The sequence below is a fragment of the Orussus abietinus genome, unplaced genomic scaffold (genome assembly GCF_000612105.2).
Source record: "Orussus abietinus isolate OABI.00-Male unplaced genomic scaffold, Oabi_2.0 scaffold5, whole genome shotgun sequence".
Lineage (NCBI taxonomy): Eukaryota > Metazoa > Arthropoda > Insecta > Hymenoptera > Orussidae > Orussus > Orussus abietinus.
In genome coordinates, this window is record NW_019394929.1 from 1,553,212 (window position 1) to 1,573,321 (window position 20,110).

The window sequence follows — 20,110 nt, forward strand, 5'->3', positions numbered from 1 at the left end:
ACTTCATCTAACAGTCTATAGATGGAAGCGATTTGCATGAATAAGTAGGATATACAGGATTTTAACTTTGTTATGCATGTAAATGTAGGATTATTAATTTTCAACTGTGGAAATGTAAGTACGTCATTTTATTCGGATACTCCACCAATAAACATTAAAATATATTGATACAACAAAACGATATCAACATAAATTTGTGTAGTAGCAAAAACGACTTCTTCTGGTTCCAGTTCTATTTTTCGACCTCCCATAAGTACTTGAATGTCGAAGAATAAATACTGAAACAAAGATTTAATGTTTATGTCCTGTAGTTGAAGTAAAAAAATAGTACAATTTTATACGAACCAATGCTAATGCCAGTGTTCCAAGCAGGGCAATTCCTATTTGTAGCAACCTGATGTTTGTAAAATAGGTAACAATTGATACGACGATAATGCCAGCCAGTAAGACCATTGAAATGATGAAAAGAAATCCTGTATGTTTTGTCAGATCAAACTGAAACATTAAAAACATTCTTCGGCATTATTGCTATTCATACAATTTATAGAAAAGAGAAAGTTTAATGAGATATACCGAAGTACATGTTGCCACTATTGTTATTAACAATGTGACGATTGCAGTCATAACAGCCGCTAAAAATACAATTTCAGTTGTGTAGCGTACTGAAGCCACTGCTCCTAAGTATGACATCGATATGGTCTGTAAGAATATAAAATAATTGTGTACATAAAAAATTGGTCGCAGAGAATAAAAATTTTCAGTGAAACGGATAATTAACTAATGGTCATTATGCAATAGTTTTTTAATGAAGTATTAACTCACCAATATAATGAGTAATATAATATTGCAAGGAGATGTTCGTCGAGCTTTTTGGGAGCAGCTTATTGAACAATATGATATTAAGAATCCTAACCTAGTACAACATTAATAATGTTCTTATTGTACGTTTGCAACCTAAATTATCAACAAAACATACATACAATGCTATGATCCACAGGTACCAATGTTGTATCATGAATATTTGAAATTCGTCTCTGAAATTGAAGGAACAGAGAAATTTGACACTTTCGGTTCGAATAACCATTGGTCAGAATATCTATGTAATAATTAATTACATGAACACAAAGAGTCCTATAAAAATTGCCGTGAATAGCAATTGCATACATAAAATAAAAAAAACTTTTCTGATAAATTTCCTCCGGACAGAGGCACGTTTAAATTCACCGGCATAAGTGTCACTTTCGTTATCTGCAGCTAGTTGTCTTTCTTGTTCCTCCATCCATCGCCTATATAATTCATCATTTTCCCTTTCACGCTGTCGAACCATTTCATCAGTGACAGTAATTGTGTATGGTCCCTGAAAGAAGTCATTTCAAAATCGTTTATTTTTGTACTCGGACCAGAATTATTTTTTTAATGAACTGGGTTTCTAGTAACGTTACGTACACTTTTAATTTTTTGACCACGCACAAGAGGCGGTAATTGTGGAGGCCCTATTGTTATGTACCTCTCATTTTGTTGCTCATCCATTTGTCCTCGATATTCTGCGTAAGGAGGTGAAGGATTGTTTGGAACACTTCTGTTAGATGAATGCATGTATTTTTTACATAAGTATTACATTTTTCACAATATGAGTAATACAATAGTTGTATAAATATTTTTTAAGGTTAACGAATCGGTAACAATGACAAGTGCGAAAAAATTAATAGAGAGATAGAGAGTATAGTCTAGAATAAAATAATGTTCATAACTGGTTTATATTTTGACCAGATCCAGTCATGTTACTGAACTTTGTTAAATTTCTGCAACTTTACGAAAATCCATAGAAAAACTGTCAGATCGTATTTCTGGTTGAAGCCTTGAAAATAAACAGCTGACAGAATTTAAATCCAGGGATGTAATAATGTGTGGTTCTTAACAGAGTTGACGTATAAGAGATAAACCAGTTCAAATAGTTTTCAGTTCATTAAATTTATGGCGATTAATCAGGAAAGCATTACAATTGAACTTAAATTAAATCAATAATCGCTTTATATGATTAATGACACATTCTTCAAGTTCCTTAAAAAAGCAAATCATCATTTATAATTACTGGTAATTAAAGGTACTAGCAAGTATTTACACATAATGTCGGGAAACCAAAAATATACAAAATATATTGAAGTGAAAATCTAATGATACAGAGGGTGCATTTCTCTTCTGGAAATTATACGTATAATGTTTCATGCGAAAGTTAGATTGGCGAGTAATATAAATAAATCATTAATCCTAAACAAGCTAGACTTCAAAACTGTCACTTACGTTTTATGCGTATTTCTATGTGGCAAATATGGTTTTAACAGATTTTAATTCTCCTTCATCTGATTCTTACCATGGACAAGATATCAATTTCAATACAAATAAGGCACTTCGGGAGCAAATTCATGCCGAATATTTTCAATTGTTCAAAAAGCCAACATTTGAATAAATAATATTGGCATTAACAGCCGAAAAGAAAGTACACATTTTCAGGCATGGACTCAGTCATGTAAAAATGTGAAGATTGGAGTTGCCGAATGTTTTTCTCTTCACATAAGTATTTATTCGAAAGCTTTTGTCAGATATGCACATGTGCATCCGCAAGTGCCTTACTTGGATTAATAACTGAATCCGATTGACGTGAAATTATTACCTTACTTCGTAGTTTCAAACTTTGTTGTCATCGCGATAGATCAGTCTTGCAGTAAAAATTTGTAATTATAGTAAATTATCTGTGCATGCACCCGGTGCAAAGCGATTCTTTAAAGCTCAATGCAAGTACGTTTCGACATTCATTCTGGCTTCCAGAAGTTCTATTTAGCGCATATAATTTTCAAAAATGTCATTGGCATAGTTCAAAGAGAAACTAGGATCCATGTTGATTAAGTTGCTCTTGTATTTTACTGTATAATAACTGCAAAATAAAATTACTCATTAATCTAGTTAATTACAGCAAAAGAGAATGTCTGTCATATCATTTACAGGTGAATTTTGTACTAACCTGTTTCGTATTACTATCTGGAATTAATATAATCTTAATTTGGTCGGCCGCGGAAAATAGGCCGCCCAACTTTTTCTTTTTGTGCGCATCTTTAATGGAGATCTGAACACCTTTATCAACGATTCTTGGAGTGTCGCCAATTTCTTGCCACGTGTATGCCCAATCCACCTGATATATAAATAGACGTATAAAGCGTAAATGCAACGGTTTGAAATTTGGAGCCATAATAGGCGTAATAAATTAATACGAACTGTGTGAAATCACAACTTACCTTCCACCCCCCAAAGAGATCACAGTGCTCAATGAAGGAAATTCGCTTATCGGTTAGTAGAAGAACGTTCTTATTAATATACATGTGGTAAAAATAAACGTCCGTGTTTGCATATTTTCCTTTTTCCACTTCCTAAGGAATTATTAACACGATTATTGGAATATCAGGGTTGAATTATCGATATTACACGTCTACTTACAAGTAGAATTTTGTGACCCTCTGCTTCTTGGCGAACGAATGGTCGTACAAGACTATCTGCCTGTAAAAATCTTGGTGGTCGTACGCGTTTAACTTCTTCACTCAGTTCCGTTGCTCTGAGAAAATAATCAGGTTTTTAAGAACATCTGTTATACGAAGGACGTGACAGAATTTAGATGTCTGAAGTATCTAAAATTTTACCGTCTCACTGCTCCAAACGATCCACTGGCGAAGTCGATAACTCCAGCCGTTGGTCTCGTCACAAGTCCAACCATACCCTTGCCAATGCCCTTAAAGAATCCTTCGACTCCTTCTTCCTTAGCACCTGATATTGGTTTCATAACAACTCCAGTAACACCGTCATAAACGCCCTGAAAAGTACACGAATATTATTACCGAATGAATGTCACACTTTTTCTCACATTTACGAGCGATTTTAGCGAACCATCACTAATCCTTTCCCACTTCTTGCGAGTCCTTCCTGCAAATTCGCTGGTTGCTTATTCAACTGTTCTTGCCTCTTCCGCTGATAATCCTTATCAAACGTGAGGGCAGCTAATCCTTTTCCTGCGTACAAAATCGTAGTATTATATTGAGAAATAAGTTCCCGCCGTTTAAGTTACGTTGCGTTATGTTTAGCGTAGCGAATTAACATACCCATAGCTCCAGTAATTTTCGAAACAGCTCCTGCCATTCCTCCCACAGTGTGGCCCAACATACTTCTGACTCCAAGAAGTAAGCCTTCGGCAAATTCCCCAGGACCTTGGATAGCTCCTTGAAAAGGCTCATAGAACAAATCTTCTATACCTTTCATAGTGCCTACCACAAGTCCGTACGGATTGCCAATGACATCGAGTCCCAGGACGAGAACGTAAAGTTGTTTAATTGCTTGTCCAACGTAGTGATTGGTTGCTTCCGAGATCAGCTGTTTATGGGTCATGAAGACGTACTCTCTCTCGAAATACGCTAATCTATAATCAGCGATAAATCAGGGTATAGTTAGTACTTCGATCTCGAATTAATTTCCAGGGTGAAGAAAATGTCATACTTGAACACGATGTCGTTAATGTCGGTCAATGTTACGCCGATTCCTTGCAACAATACATTTAGAACCTGAGGAACCGCGGACGGTCCACCGCCACTTCCAGTCATCGAAAAGCTTATGTGGATCTATGAAATTGGGTTAAAAAATGAGACGTCGAGTGTTACAGTTAAGGTCTGGGATGTTGCGATTTAACTAACCTTGAGAGGAGAGAAATGTAACAAGTCAAAGAAATTCTTCTGTTCAGCCGTTCTTACTTGGTCCACGTGGAACATGAGAGGTTCATCTACGAGTTTCATATCAGTCTGGAACAACTTGCTCTGGAAGGAAAGAGTTTTTTTGAAAAAAGTCCCTGGTAGAGATTTTTGCGGGTCCTTACTTCTTCGGCTTCGTTGACTTCATCAGCCTCAAAGAATCCAATGATCGCGTTTAAAAATGCAATGTCCACCTTCACGTGGAACTCTTGTATGAGGACTTTGAAGTAACGAAATTGTTGCACGTTGCTGTGTTCCAGTAATCGCTTAACCATGCTAAGTTCGGCAAAGGGTTTTGTCACTGCAAAATAATCTCCGTTAATAATAAATTCAGAATAAACGTCACTGTAGTGTATACAAAAATGTTGAGACTTCTTACCGATACTCTGGACCATGCTCTTCGGTGGAGGAACCGAGGCTAGGATAACAGGGAAGACGCATTCTGGTAACTGATTGTCAATTTGGAGTCGATTGATTTTTGCGTGTAATTGTACTTGATGTACCGACGTTCGATACTGGACCCATAATCCCGTTTGGAAAGTGCGCCTCATGTAACGTCGATGGGGCCTTATCATTTCCATATTAAGGTAATTCACCTGAATATTAAAATATTACCAGTTGATAAAACTCTCAGTAATTCGGTACACGAGGTCAATGTATTCAGGGTAATTTAAATAATGGACATACCACTAATTTTGGCTCGAGCATCACTCGGAAACCAGGTTCGTTTCCAACTTGCACTTCGCACATGTATTTTTGATAGCCTTCCTCGATAAGATTCACTTCCCTAGCACTTAAGGCCCGCCATGGATTTCCGACATTTTTACGAGTCTCCCAAATAATTCCTGAACTGTATCACAAGCCGGGTTAAAAACTAACAGATTTTTAATACGTTTGTGTAATGAATCTTACCTTGCAATGCTCATGTACAATAATTCCACTCGATTGACGTTATTGACAAGAGATAAGCCAACACCGTGAATACTAAGGGTGATTTCTTGTTCGATAGCTTCTAGATCACCTACTAGTTGGCAGTCCTCCGCAGTCTTCAGATTCGTAGTGAACAATAGAATTCGCTGAGTTCCGTCAAGGAAAGATACGTGATAGACGTCTTCGTCCGTATCAGGGAGTTTGAAGGCGCCTAGATTGTCCTAGACAATAAAACGAAAATTGTACAATCTATAGATTTATCTTATTAGTCTAGTAACATGCCAGTGAAAATATTCTAACCTTTTTCAAGGTGTCTTCTATTTCTCTTTTACTGTTATCCTCCCATACCAACTTTCTTGGTCCCGATGGATTTTCCCAAGTATAGAACATTCGATTGTAGGGTTGAACCGCCCTAGAAAATAAAGAATAGGTTAGGTTTGCCCTTACCATTTTTTTTTTTAAGCAGTCTGTAAAAATATCTTGCAGGCGTACCTCACATTAAGGGATCCCTTTTCCCATAAGTGCATAGTTTGCGAAGTATGGTTTATGATCAACGAAGGAGCATTTCCTGGAGTGTAACCCGACAGAGAGATGTAAATTCCGCCCTCGTTAATTTGTATGTCTATGTTGATGCCTCCGTACTAAAGAGGATATAAGGGGAAAAAATTAAATGGCAACCAAAAATTAATATAGAAAGTTAGTAAAATCAACGGACCTTGTTATCTAGTCTCAGTAAAGTTGTGTGGACATGGGTGTAAACGAAAGATGCTGTTTTTTCCGGATGTCCTCCAACTTTAGCTTGCAGAGCTTTCTCCTCGTGCTCCGAACGAGGCCAAAATGCTGTGCATTCTCCAGGTGGTATCTAAATAGAAGTTATGTTATAAATGCATACGATGCGATCAGATTTGTTTATTTTCTAAGTACCTTGATTATAGGATCTGCTGGTCTATCGGCTTCCTGACATTCAAGTAGGAAATCAGCAGTATTTATAAGAATGAAGTAAGGAGTAAACGTGATCTGCTTCGTCAGTGAATTATAGGTTAATTGATTGTGCACCCCGATCTGTAATTAAAAATTGTTTAATTATGAATACTTTAATGTTCTGTCTGGAATATTCTATGCTCGATGAATGGCTTACCTGGTATATCATTCCATTATATTTACAGGCTACAACTCCTTTGCTTCCTGCGACATCTATAGAAAATTTATCAGACCATTCTCCATCTTCGACTCTTATCATAGCCTTTTTCTTTCCAAAGAATGCTTTAGAACGGAAAGAAAATAATATTGGCCCTTTGAAGGTTTCCGGATGGTAGATGACGTTTAAGTAATCATTAGTCTGGAATAAATGCAACGTAACATTTAGGAGTTGTTTTTAGTTTGTTCCTTTAAAGGGGAATTAAATGAACGAGTACACAAGATACAGATCCGATGTACCGATAGTTATAATTATCGGGATTTGTGATTTAATGCAAGAAAATTCCTATTTAATTGCCCCTTGATTGTTAGTGTTACATGACGCTGCCACCAAACGATGAAAGAAATGTTAAATCAGTCCCTGTACCGTGGAAAATGAAAACTGTTAGCTGTAACGCAACCCAAGCCTCAAGCTGTAAAGAATACAGAATAATACAGTCAACAAAATACGAAACATTGTACAAGAGGATTACAGCGAGTTCTTCCTTTTGCGATATTTATTTAACAAAAGCAAAGCAGCTCGATAACGAAAAATGTGTGACATTGCACTACAAGTGTCTCGAGCAAGAATAAATAAAAATCAAAAAAGTGTTAGCTTCTTATCTTGAATTATTCAACAAGTCTGTTCCCGAAGTACCAGTGGTGTCATTATATTTACTTGTAAAAAAAAAATCAAACGTGTTAGTTCAATGACACGCATATATCCATGAAAGTAACCCTGTTTAAACAAAGAGCCAGAAAGTACACGTAGTAAGTGAAAGTAAGCGAAAATTCTAAATCACCGAATGTCCTTTCTTCTTCCCGTACTGTCCACGTGGTCGGCGGGGATTTAAATGGCAAACCAAGTTCTGAAATATATCTTTCTGTGTTTACGTGTTCAGTCATAAAAAAGATGGTGCTTACGTTAACATACTGCTGCATACGTTAACACAAAACCGAGACCATTTACCACCTTTCAAAAATTCTTACCGATTAATCACGAGTGTACAGCGATTGTTATTGTAATTAAAACTGTCATGGTACATTTAAAAAATTGAACAGACATTAACGAAAGGGCAACTCAAATTCAAGAACAAAGTTGATAGGAAAATATAAATACTTCTCGATAATTGCAGTAAGATTTTCAATTAAATTGTACAGTTGTTACGACAGTTCATGCCAACAATAATGTATGGCATTGTGAGCAATAATTTAGCCGTACCGATACCAGCCATCTACGAACTATCCTACGTTAAGCATAGGAACGCGATACAAAATATAGAGATCTCTACCTTGACTGGGCTCGAGTGTTCTTTGCCAGCTTTACTTGATTTCTGGAAAACAAGTGAAACTCTCGTGAGTTCAGCTGTGGACGAAGATATATGTTCAGACAGGTAGCGTGTAATACGGATACAGCGAAGCGCAGTAAAGCCGATAAATATTAAAATACTTTAATAAAATAAACGAAAGACATCCTCGACGATTAGCTACGTCGATCTCCACTCGCTCCTCTCTTCGTTTAATTGGTTAATATTAATGCATCATACTTGAAGATGGTCCAGACTTGTGGATACACATCGATTTCGATAAGGAAACTCAAGCTGATATTTTACAACTTCCTCAATGTTTACCAGCAACATCCTTTCGTCATGTAATGGCAAATTTCTTGTTAAGAAGAAGGTAGAGTGACATCAAAGAATTAGTATTAGTAAGGAACTAAATGCAAGAAGCAGTCAAAGCTTATAAAATAATCTAGAGACAGTAAGGACCAGAATAGTGAAATAAACAGATTGTGGAAATTTAGTGCTCATAGTTCTTGCTTAAATATTTAACGTTCATTTTTTGATTCTCAATCGTTAAAATGTTGAGGAAAACAGTATCTACCTTACCACACAGTATGAAGCAGCGGAAAGTCTACATGGATCTATGATCGGTTCAGTTGCAGGGTATGACAGCTGGACTAATTTTTACTGTACTTACTCTGTATGATAACATCAAACCAGTCTTATTCAGCATCCAAAAGGGACAGTAAAGAGCCATGACAACGGAGCTGTGCTTGAATGACGTGTGCATTCCAAGATCCATGATAACCCTCTGGGAGCTATCGAAAGACTCGAAGGACCAGACAGAAAATTCTGGAGGGTTCGCTACAATTTCACCTTTACAGGACCAATCCTTCTCCAAGTATTGAGGCAACTGTAAAAATGATGATACAAAATTATAATATAATCATTCATGATTTTGACAGATCTCAGAGTATTACCTTTATAATGATACTGGACCTTCCTGGATCTATCGTAGGGATTTGCAAAGTAGTACTTGCTTTCAGAACCTGTTCTTCGGTGATGCCAGGCAAACAAATGACAATGTCAATGGGCAAAAAGTTCTTCAAGTACACGGATGGGTATAGGTGAATATTATAGATCGTACTGGCCATTGTATGCCTGTTAGTATTTTCAAAGTACACTTGCTCGATTTCTCCTACGGCCTGGAAATTAATTTTAATGAGTACACCATTTATGTTTTAAAATAGGATAAAATAAATAATATGAAAAAAAATAATATAATACAATTTAAAAAGCAAAGCTTTATGAACTGTACGGAGTGCAACTTTAGTGGATACGAGAACGACATTAGATTGCGTTAAATGTATGGCTATGAAAAATTAGAAATTAAACTATGGTTAAAAGGTCATGCATCATATGAATGTAAAGCAATTTTAAAATAAAATTGCTCCCGACTCAGATGAGAACTAATCGAAAGAACCTGTATTATGAACTAGACATACGAATGAATTTAAAGAACATGATGGAATTCTGAAAAACTAGCATTATAATATCATTGACATTTATTGGTTGAATGAATTAAATGAATTAAATAACTAATGTTATTGGCTGCGATAAATGTAATTCATTTATTGAAAAAAAAAATTCAAAGTAAATGTGGAATATTGCGATAATAAAATGCTGTGAAATAAATATAAGGGGCCGTCCAAACTTATGCAGACTAACTACCGGCAATACCTGTATAGGTGCCTCCAAATATTTCGGGGGTTCGGACTTAAATAGACTCAAGCACTTACGCTTGAAATAATTAAGAAAATTGGATGATCTCAATTGCCAGTTGATCATATTTAATAATAAATCGATAGAGTCGTTATTATAGAGGATACTACCGACCACGATCATCATGAAAAAGATCTAAAAGAAAAGCGCCATTGGTAAAGCATAATAAGCATTCGTAATAAGAAATGTGCAGAAATTCAATAGTTGCTTGAATATCAAGTCAGAAAGGTGAGTTATCGTTAGCACTTTGTAGTCATGGCTGCTCATTTATTAAAATAGCACAGTATCTTGGATAGAAATTTATCAAGATTGGACCAGCGTGCTTTGCGAAATAGAAAATCGAAAGGATACTGTATCGGTATGAATTATTTTCTTTCTTACCTTAATATAAAACGGCTCGACTGCATCATGTTTCGACCGAGATTCGCATTTTAGTAGCTTCGTCATGGAAATGGTTTTCTGCAAATCCTTCCAAACGAATGGTTCTATCGATACCATATAACTAAAATGAAATGTTTATTAATTAATCGAATAGTTGGATTTTATCGATACATGCTGGAGGAACTTACCCATTAACACTAAAGAATAGCCAATAAATGTTAGTCGGGGTATAAACAGCATCCAGGGGGAGGTTTAGACGTTCATCGGGGCCAACAGTACCAATGCATTCTACTTCGTTGCCACGCTTCGTCATGTAATAGACTGATACCGTTTCGTGAAAATGATTATGGATCTACGATGTCGAATACCACGGTGTCAGAAACAAAGAAAAAATAACAAGTCTTTTGCAACGGTATTTTTTACCTGTAAAACACTTCTGAGGGTAACAATAGTGCAACCCTCTTCGACTGCTACATCTGATATGATTCCCCACTCTTCGGAACCCTCCTTACGATACTTCAATGAGAAAAATCTCTTGTCTGCTCTAAGCACTGGGATCTCCAAAGAGCCAGAAATCCCTCTGAACTAAAAATGTACACTAATTAAATAACTAAAGTGAAAAGTTTGGTAGTTTTGTAAAAGGAAAAAATATTACCGAAATAACAAATTTACTGTGGTTTCTATCTTTGACAGTTTCAGACTTCAGTTGTTCCAGCAGTTTTGTCTCCACTTCCATAGCTCTCGGTGCTAGTTCTACGGATGCTCCAGTTTCTAAAATAACTTCCGCATAGGAGCTAGTACTGCTCTCACTTGTTATCTCTAGACCACTGTTCAGTACCTGCAGAAAGATTTGTATTTATTTTCCGCTACTTAAAATACGATAAGAATTATTTAACCGACCTTAAAGGAACTATTCTCCAAATTGAGTAATATCGGCAGTCCGGTTTCATTTTTAAGCAAGTAAGGTGCTATCTTTTTACTTGGTCCTTTGCCACTTGTCTTCATGGCACTAGAGAATGCATTTCCTAATTGGTGCAGCACATCTAGACATGTCTTTGTTACCGTAATTTCCAAGTTTTCCTAATCAACAAAATTGAAATTTTTTTATTAACTTACACTGCACATTTCAATTTTGTCTCGCTTTCAGTTCAGTTTAACTTACACGGGATATAACGTCAATAGACATTTTCGCTGTTTGGTGCAAATCGTCAGGATCGCTTTCACTACTTGGACTGATTACATTTGCGGCTTTATAACTAGACGATAAATCGTTGAATTGAATCTACAAAAAATTATAAAACAGATAACGAGACGAATAATGTAATCACTTGTATGAATTATTACTCGTGATGATTACCTTAGTTTTTAATTCCCATGAAGTCGAACCACGTAGATCACCTTTTGCTGCCTCTACAGGTTCGATTAATGGTTCCCATAAAGCCAAACGACTGTTATAATACGCCATAATAATGGAAGTAGTACAATCAATATTCATCTGTAATCAAAACAAATTTTAAAATATTTGCATATTTATTTTAATTTATTTAACTAAACTCTTACAGTTTTCGTGCTCCAATCGTTGACATTACTTTCTAGGCCCATGTGGAACAGAAGCATAGGTAGAGTTTTATTACCGATACCAGCTTCCAATGTTAATAAAATTGTAGGTGCAGATATTATAGCAAGTTCTGGTTTGTATACCGCAGTGTCTTCCTCGTCCGATGCACAAAAGTCTTCGAACACCTCCATCGCTACCTCTGTGAATATATCTATTTAATATTTTTACATTAGAGTTAAATTGAGTTATGGAGGATTTTTCTTCTATTAAAAATGTAATAAATAACCTGTCTTTAAAAACCAATAGTCGTGCTCGTCGAAGGGAGTGACTATCCAAAGTCCTTCATAATTTGGTTCGGGCTTAGCTACTTCGCTGTCCTCTGCTTCAGTCTTGGTAATTGTCTGAACGACGTTATTCAGTATTTCAATGACTCCTAAAAGACAGTGTTGATCGTTACATTTTTGAAAAGATACATTTAATGGCATTAAGAGATTATTTTTTTACCTGGTGAAACCGATATATGTATGTCGGTACAACAAACGTCTATATGTAAACCTTTTCCTTCGGGCGTAGAACCTGCTACGCTAATGCTGCAAGGTTTCAATACCTTGTAAAGTAAAACATTGAGTAGTTAGAAAATCAATCTACTATAATATTAGGAGTAGGAAACGATAATAAGTGTACGCACTTGGTATATGAAGTCGGATCTTTTCTCCGGATTATAGATACCAGTAGAAAGAGAAACATCCTTAATGGAACCATTTATGACCTGGTGCTCGCCTATCAGTCGTACTTTTAATATTAATTCAGTCTGCAACACGAAAAAAGTGTAATAGAATATTTCGCTTCAGGTAAGAATGAAAAAAAGTATAAATTACATATTGATATACATATATAATATATTACGAACATTTAATACGATGCAATTTGAATCGATGTCATCCATATTTTCCAAAAGAATGATATCTGGTTTTTCGATGTGCAAATTAATGGTCAACATTGGTGGTACGGATGATTGACCTTTTTTCTTATTCGTCACTTCGGAGCCTTTTTGTGAAATTTGTGAAGGCGATTGATTTGCTTCTTCCACGTTGAAGAAGTCCTTTATTTTCATCAAATAATCGAGGGAAACGATTATACTGAACGAGAAAACTCGGACATCAACTGAAACAGATTACAGTTCATGAAAATAAACAAGAGGCAGGAATAAAATTAAGAAAATTGTAAAGTACCAAAGATAGGTCTTATCGAGTCCTTACCGAACATGTCCTGTGGTCCATGTCTAACGGTAACATCAATCATACTTCTTACAGGTTTTACATCTCCTTCTAAGCTTAAATCATCTATACTAGGTACTTCCGTCGTTCGTTCCATAATTCTTATTAAAGAGCCTTTTCTATTATGCCGAGTATCATCTAAAGTGCAGTTCATAAGAAGAATTGATGTAGCCATTAATCCGTCGTCAAACATTCGGCCTTTAAGTGCTAAATGCGATAAACTGAACTTTGCCAGTCCATTTTCAGGCAAATGCAGGGGCGAGCTATCCGACTGTAACTGTAACGTGGATGAAAAATAAATACGTATGAGCAACAAGCGACGATTTTTTTTTTTTAATATTTTGTTTTTCTACCAAGTAAAATATTATGCTGCAAGTTCTTACCAGCTTTGAACCTCCCGTGAATAAGTTTATAACAAAACTATCCATAATGAATTCAAATTTCATGCTAGTATGTATTTGTTTCTGTGCTTGCAAGTCCAACGTTTCGGATTCTTTGATAGCTTCCAGCTCAAGTTTTCCTACGTAAAGTAAAAATATTATTAAATCAACGAAATAATGTACATCCAGTGAAATTTAATTTAGTACGAATAGACTTACGCGTCCTTGATTTGTGTAAATCCACTGCTACTTTTCTATCCTTTTGAACAACTGCTCTTGACGGTGGGGAGTCGTCGATACTTTCACTAAGATTCTCATTGAGGACTTTCATGATCATCGCGTAATCTTCTTGGCTGAGTAACAACTCAATTTTTTTCAGCCTGCCAAATAATTCAATGTCCGGAATGGACGTAAACCAAGCCGTGGACAAGTTTCGTTTCACGAGCAGCATAAAAGTAACAGGCTCCAACAATAATACCTCATTTTCAGGGACGAAACTATCTTTGTTCAAGCGCACTCTAAAAAAAATTCATTATAACATGAGCGGTTGTAAGAGTATGTGTGAACGTCGTGCTCCGTGCCGATATATCTTACCGAGACAGCTTCATATTTTGCAATTCGATTTTCATTTCATCGACTACAGGGTAATCTCCCGCTTCATTGGTAACGTCCAATTTTTTCAAAATATTACATACGGTTAAATTACCCATATCCATCATTAAACAGTGTTCACTCCTCGAATTCATGGGTACATATATAACGGGAGCCTACAATACGTGTTGTTATGAATATGTTGTATGAAAAACGTTTTCCGAATCAAGATTTTGATCTACCTTGATTTTGACAGTCAATTCTATCCGAGTGGCACTCTCTTGAACATCCTTGATGTTTGTTTTAGCAGCTTCCGCTGCAGCTGCCGATGCCTCCTTTATTGCTTGTTGAGCGGTTTGGAAATTATTCAAGAAACCCTAAATGACGATTTAAAATATAAATTCAGCCTGTTATGAAATGTAGTGTTGCATGACATTAAATACAATATATCTATTGATTAATTAAAAAAAAAAAAAAAAAACAGTTACGCCCTTACCATTACTGCTGTAACGAAAGAATTTAAGAACACGACTCGATGGCAGCCCATATTAATTTTAATGGACATATTATTTTTGTCGACTTCCTCTGGTTCAATGTTATAAATGACAGCTTGAATTTGAAGAGATTCCGATCCTTCTACGGAAACGATCTACAACAAAACCGTACACAATAAAATAATGTTCACAAAAAATAGTATCGATAAGCTTGAAATTACGTTTTTATATGCAGACATGACGTTGAGGTCTTTAATATTGACGGAAGCAAGCTTAACATTCGCTTGAGAATACGAAGCCTTCATTATATATCCAGCAGCCATCCCTTCGATGAAGAAAGAACTGATATCCCTGACGTCACTTGACATTTTGAGACTGATGGTTCCAATTTTGGCTTGGACCTTCAAGTCAATAAACTCCACTACTGTTTTCTTGCGCCCTAAAAGACAAAATCGTGAATTATAAATTTCAGATGTACCACTACTTAAATGAACTTATTTAAACTTATAGCTAAAAAAAAAAATAATAATACACATACGTGTCGCAGAAGTCTTGTGCCTTTGCTTTTGGATATGTTCTTTGAAAAACGTGGGAGTGTCTTCATGAATGGTAGCCAAATGACTTGTACGGCGTTGCTCGGATTGATGGATCTCAGGAGTATAAGCGCTCATTTTATCCTAGTCAAAATAAATCGTATGCAATTCCTCTATAGGTCTATTCAATAAGTAGCTCTAATTTTATTACCTGGAAATCTGACACAAACTTAAGGACATTGATAAGAGCTTCTTGATGAAGCAAGACGTCAAGTTTCGTGAATTCAAGCTGCAGTAGTTTAACGATAGAACCATGTCTTGTCACGAATTCTGGTGAATGTTTGCTGACCTATAAAAATATATTTCCATGAATATATTTATTTTTATAACAATTGGTAGGATCTGGTGCCATTACTTACATTGGTATACTGAACGATAATGAGGTATTCTTCGCTACCAGTGGTCATTGGAGTATTAATCATGAATATGTCTCCTTTGCCGTGATACTGTTTAACTTGAATACCACCTAATCGTAACATAATTTCTTGATCATAGGTTCGCTGTAACATTTCGGCTTCCAGTTGGAGCACTTCGACTTTCAAAAACGGAGATGCCGCTGATTTCCCCTGTCTAGATATAGATAGAGTGAACTCTACAAAAGGAAGAAGCATTCATTTTTACGTTTTCATAAAATAGGTGTATAAAATGGCTAACTAAAACTGCAACTACCTTTCATTACGAATTTCGCTTCCAAGTCGGTAGTTTGTTTGACTGCAGTTGATGGTTCCGGTGCCTTCTTGTCGACCATATTAGTTAATTCTTTATACAATGACAGCTGGGATACCGACTTCGCCTAGATAAATATTAATAATTTATATGAATAGTACGGCGCTTATGAATAATATGTTTAAATGATGTAAATACGAACCAGTGACAATCGCTGAGTTTCTTGGACTTTGTCTTCCTCGGGAAACGGTATACTATTCGCGATAGAGATAGCCTCTAGTATCCGAACATCTAAAGAGTAGAATGGATGCAACGTTCATAGTTAGCACGATATTTTTTAAATACATTTAAGAAATATTCAACTCAACAATGGTACCTGAAACATCAATAGTTACTGACGGTAATTGTCCAATCAATCTCATTTTGGGTAGAATGGGATCATCCATAACTAAACATTTATGGAATTGGACTTCCAAAGTTGTAGGATGTAGAATCGTCATTGGACTAGCAAAATCGGAAAGTGCACTTCGCCAATCTTCGTTCGCAAATGATACAAGTGCCTATAAATATTGTATTACGAGGCTGATATTAATTTATATGGAATATTTCGCAATTGCAACAGAAGAAAAATAGATGTACCTGAAAGTTTACTATCTTCAATACGAATCTATCATAACTGTATTGTCTAAGATGCAGTAAAATGTCTTCTTCCGATTTCCCCATGCTGACCAATTCCTTAACTGTAACGCCAGCCTTATCGTCTTTTTCTTTTTGCAATGAATGGATTTTTAAACTGCCCAAATTTATTACAAATAATGACTCCGTGCCGTTGTAGAAACCATTATGTGGCAGAATTAATTGGGATGCTTGAAGATCGACCTGTGACGAAGATAATATTTTTAAGATCACATAGCGACACCACATCAAAATCTGTCGTACCTGAATATCCAATACGGAGTGCTTCTGAATAGCATACTCTAAACCTAAGGCTGACATTTCTTTCAAACCTTCTAGTCTTTCTGCAGCGGCAGCTTGTATTCTGAAAATGTGAAGTATATTTTTACTGATATTAGAAACAGTATGTAAACATATAATGACTTACTGATTTAAGGTTGATGCATTTTGGATTTTAAAGAGATTAACCAGTTCGATTATAGTTTGTGCATCGTAAACAATTTGGACCGATTTAGAATTAACTATAACACGATCTCCACATGACTTGTCTAAAGGATTCTTCTCATACGACACAGCAAAGAGAACACCATCTGAACTACCACTATTTGAACTAAACAGCGAAGGTATCTTTTCTTCATGTTTAACACCGAGAAGTTTTAGGTCACTGATCGAAGCAGAAGCCCTGTAATTTATCACTCGTTAGTATTGCATTAAGATAATATTTTCAACGAATGAAATGTATTTACACTCACAATAATGCATTAGCAGAAGGTCTTGATTTAAACTCAACTCGAACGCCACTACATTCTAGATTTAAAACTTGCGGATGTTCTTTGTCAGTATCCGAGAGAATAACTTGGAGCCCATGTAAAAAGAAACCAGTATCTACCATTACAAATGTCTCCGGATAATGAGCTGGTGCAGAGTTTTCCTGATAGTCAATAGCACGGTATAATTTTTCTTTTTCTTGTGGTGTCATCGCCTCTTCGAATTTTCGCACTGCAAATAGAAAATATAATTTTGCTTTTCACTTTCATACAGAATTGTTGTGTTACGCAAAGATAAAAAATTTCATACTAATTGCTGCAGCAGAATTGAGGTCTTCTGCCTCTTCGGTTGGTGGAGAACTCCACAAGAAATCAAACCAGCCACGTTTTGCCTTTAAATTCTTCTCTTTCTCTGCAAGTCTTTCCACCTGTACATAAAATGTATGCATAAAGCAATTTCCTCAGTTAGAACTATTAAATCTACTTTCTCAAAAAACAGTACATACCTCCATTTCAATTTGTTGGCGAATGATTACTAAATTAAATATGTCCAGTTTCTTTTCACATTCCGTAAGACGCGTATCTATATCTTGCGTTACTTTCTTAGTTGTTAACTTAGAATGGTACACTTTAGCATAATCTCGACAAGTATCTCTATGTTCTTTCATATGATTCCAATCCCAATTCCTTTGGCACCTCCTCACTGTTTCTTCTAAAACACATTTATATGCGAAATGCCACCTAAAAAATAATCATATTTTGAAATTATATACTTAATATTTGTTATGTTACTCATTCAATTAATTTCAGATGAAATACGTACCACTCTTTATAATAGCCACGATAGCAAGGTACATTGGGTCTGTATTTTCTGTACGGAGCGGCTTTCTGAGCTTGTCCCAATCCTTCACCCATTTGAACTAATGTTTGATACTGGCATTTTGTTAGTCCTATTCTTAACCATTGCATCTCTAAATCCAACCAAACCTTCGGAATTGTATAGTTACTCCCATCAGTTTCTGGCTTAGGATTTAATTTTAGTTTTGCCTTTACATTTATAGGACCCAGTACTGTAATAAAATGCTATCGTATCATAATTATTTTTTACAAGTTCGAAGCAGTCGTTTAACAATTTTACGGATGACTTACAATACTGGTAATTTTCAGGTACATAGTCTATAGTTGCAATGCCCTCGGAGAAAAGGTGCAAGTACTTGGTTTCCGGTTCATTACTGAATTGTAAAATACTCGAGTTAAGATAAACTGCAAAACCATCCATTGTGCATAGCTGCGTATAAAAATTATAATTTTTTTGACAATGTTTTACCGTTCCATAAAATTAAAATGCTTGTTTATGACTTACTTTAAAGATTTGTTGTATGGCATACATATCTTTCAAATTACCAGTGGTTGTCCATGTATCGGTACAACTTTGTAAAGCAAAACAATTGAGCGTAAATCCGACAGAGAACGGAAAGTCTTTTAACGTCACATGGTCCTCGTATCGTACATGAATTCTTTTAACCTCTACATGAATATTCTTTATCATGCGTGCGATAAGTTTTTCCATCATAGAGTCATCCACTTTTTCTTGAGCTGTAAAATACCATAAATTAATGAAGATATTGGAGGATAATATATGTAAGATTAAATTATATTTTTTATATACACTTAGTATCCGCCATCTGTTTACTCTTCTCCACTCTGGCAAGTTCTGCACGTTTTGCCTCCAACTCTGCCTTTGCTTCCTTCTCTGGATCATACTTTATTTGATTTGTTGGAACGATCAATAGAAATAATTCTTCAACAATTGCATCGATCTGACCATTCCACATATCCTTGAATGGAATTTTTAGTATTAATTTTCCTAAAAGAAATATGGTGATTATACACGAAACAAATGTTTCTGCGAATGCTTCGGTATCTTCATCTCCCTTTACCTAGTCGTCCATACTCCAATTTAATAGGCAAATCCAGCATATCCAAGGCGGATTCTTTTATTAAAAGATCAGTTAGGACTACATCGCCTGCAATAAGAAAAGTACACTATTTGTTAGCAAAAACCCATTTTTTTTTTTATTAATGACTCGTAACTAAAATCTTGACAATTCCTTACCTCCCCATAAGCTCAATTTCAATTGTGTGCAGTCCAAATTTTCAATATACTCCCCCAAGACCTTGTTTAATAATTCGGTGACGATAGATTCGAAAACCATCTTGTCGTAGCTTGCGATACCTTATTGGAATCCAAGAACTCGATCACCTGTGCAACCTTCCCCTCGTGTTATGTTTTTAACGGTTTTTCTCTCGAAGTGCCGTAGCTAGGTTGTCCAAAAACACGAAAAAGTTCTGGTCTCTTTCATAACCTCTATTTGAAGATTTCGAATAAATCGCGGCACCCAGATTATTACGATAGGCAGTCTATTTTCGGAGATGACATAAACTCGGCCGCATCCTCGGCCAGCCCGTAAGTGCAAACAATTTGTACTCGTGTCATTCGTTGCTTCGATTAGCTGAAAGTCATGTCGTATCAAACTTGCTTAAATTCCTCACCGCACTCATCCGACTGACAAAGATTCGATAATCCACATTGTCGAGTTTTCCAAACTGGTTGACAATCGAGGATACTTCAACACTACGCATGTGACAAGTGTCTAAACCAGTGTTCAAGGTGTGGGAAGAAACACCGTGAAACGCAGGACGGGAATGTTGCAATACGCACGCACGCGTATTGAGATATCGAATGAGTTATTTATTTCAGCCCGACTCCATG

At 35.9% G+C, this 20,110-nt stretch overlaps 2 protein-coding genes across 6 annotated transcripts; both read right to left on the reverse strand.

The window, feature by feature from the left end:
- Window positions 1-127: 127 nt before the first annotated feature.
- Window positions 128-1,530, reverse strand: LOC105701262 (protein lifeguard 2). Its single transcript, XM_012427860.2, has 7 exons — window positions 1,447-1,530; window positions 1,116-1,357; window positions 981-1,034; window positions 823-913; window positions 574-699; window positions 346-495; window positions 128-278 (listed from the first exon to the last, which is right to left on the reverse strand). Exons 1-7 carry the CDS (start codon window positions 1,528-1,530, stop codon window positions 129-131), a joined length of 897 nt encoding a protein of 298 aa, XP_012283283.2. The 3' UTR covers window position 128.
- LOC105701259 (vacuolar protein sorting-associated protein 13) lies at window positions 1,448-19,553 on the reverse strand. Of its 5 annotated transcripts, none has more exons than XM_012427852.2 (59): window positions 19,454-19,553; window positions 19,278-19,364; window positions 19,007-19,204; window positions 18,701-18,933; window positions 18,487-18,625; window positions 18,161-18,407; window positions 17,844-18,078; window positions 17,648-17,765; window positions 17,323-17,569; window positions 16,998-17,252; window positions 16,835-16,934; window positions 16,535-16,774; window positions 16,272-16,455; window positions 16,098-16,186; window positions 15,899-16,022; window positions 15,589-15,821; window positions 15,381-15,518; window positions 15,175-15,313; window positions 14,858-15,075; window positions 14,639-14,791; window positions 14,385-14,519; window positions 14,146-14,318; window positions 13,771-14,069; window positions 13,555-13,691; window positions 13,154-13,448; window positions 12,805-13,058; window positions 12,583-12,705; window positions 12,399-12,501; window positions 12,181-12,327; window positions 11,897-12,105; window positions 11,694-11,831; window positions 11,499-11,618; window positions 11,237-11,416; window positions 10,992-11,174; window positions 10,760-10,921; window positions 10,525-10,688; window positions 10,337-10,457; window positions 9,154-9,378; window positions 8,871-9,086; window positions 8,183-8,224; window positions 7,694-7,759; window positions 6,853-7,053; window positions 6,639-6,776; window positions 6,430-6,576; window positions 6,207-6,355; window positions 6,015-6,126; window positions 5,697-5,935; window positions 5,472-5,634; window positions 5,164-5,380; window positions 4,910-5,085; window positions 4,731-4,850; window positions 4,537-4,658; window positions 4,146-4,459; window positions 3,934-4,055; window positions 3,690-3,859; window positions 3,490-3,604; window positions 3,291-3,422; window positions 3,020-3,187; window positions 1,448-2,932 (listed from the first exon to the last, which is right to left on the reverse strand). In XM_012427852.2, the coding sequence occupies exons 1-59, from the start codon at window positions 19,551-19,553 to the stop codon at window positions 2,885-2,887; spliced, it is 9,822 nt and encodes a 3,273-aa protein (XP_012283275.1). In that variant the 3' UTR covers window positions 1,448-2,884. The 5 variants fall into 5 exon arrangements, with proteins under 5 accessions (XP_012283275.1, XP_023289292.1, XP_023289293.1 ...); XM_023433524.1 differs by having other exon boundaries at window positions 1,449-2,932; window positions 11,897-12,093; XM_023433525.1 differs by lacking the exon at window positions 7,694-7,759 and having other exon boundaries at window positions 1,449-2,932.
- Between the last annotated feature and the right edge of the window lie 557 nt (window positions 19,554-20,110).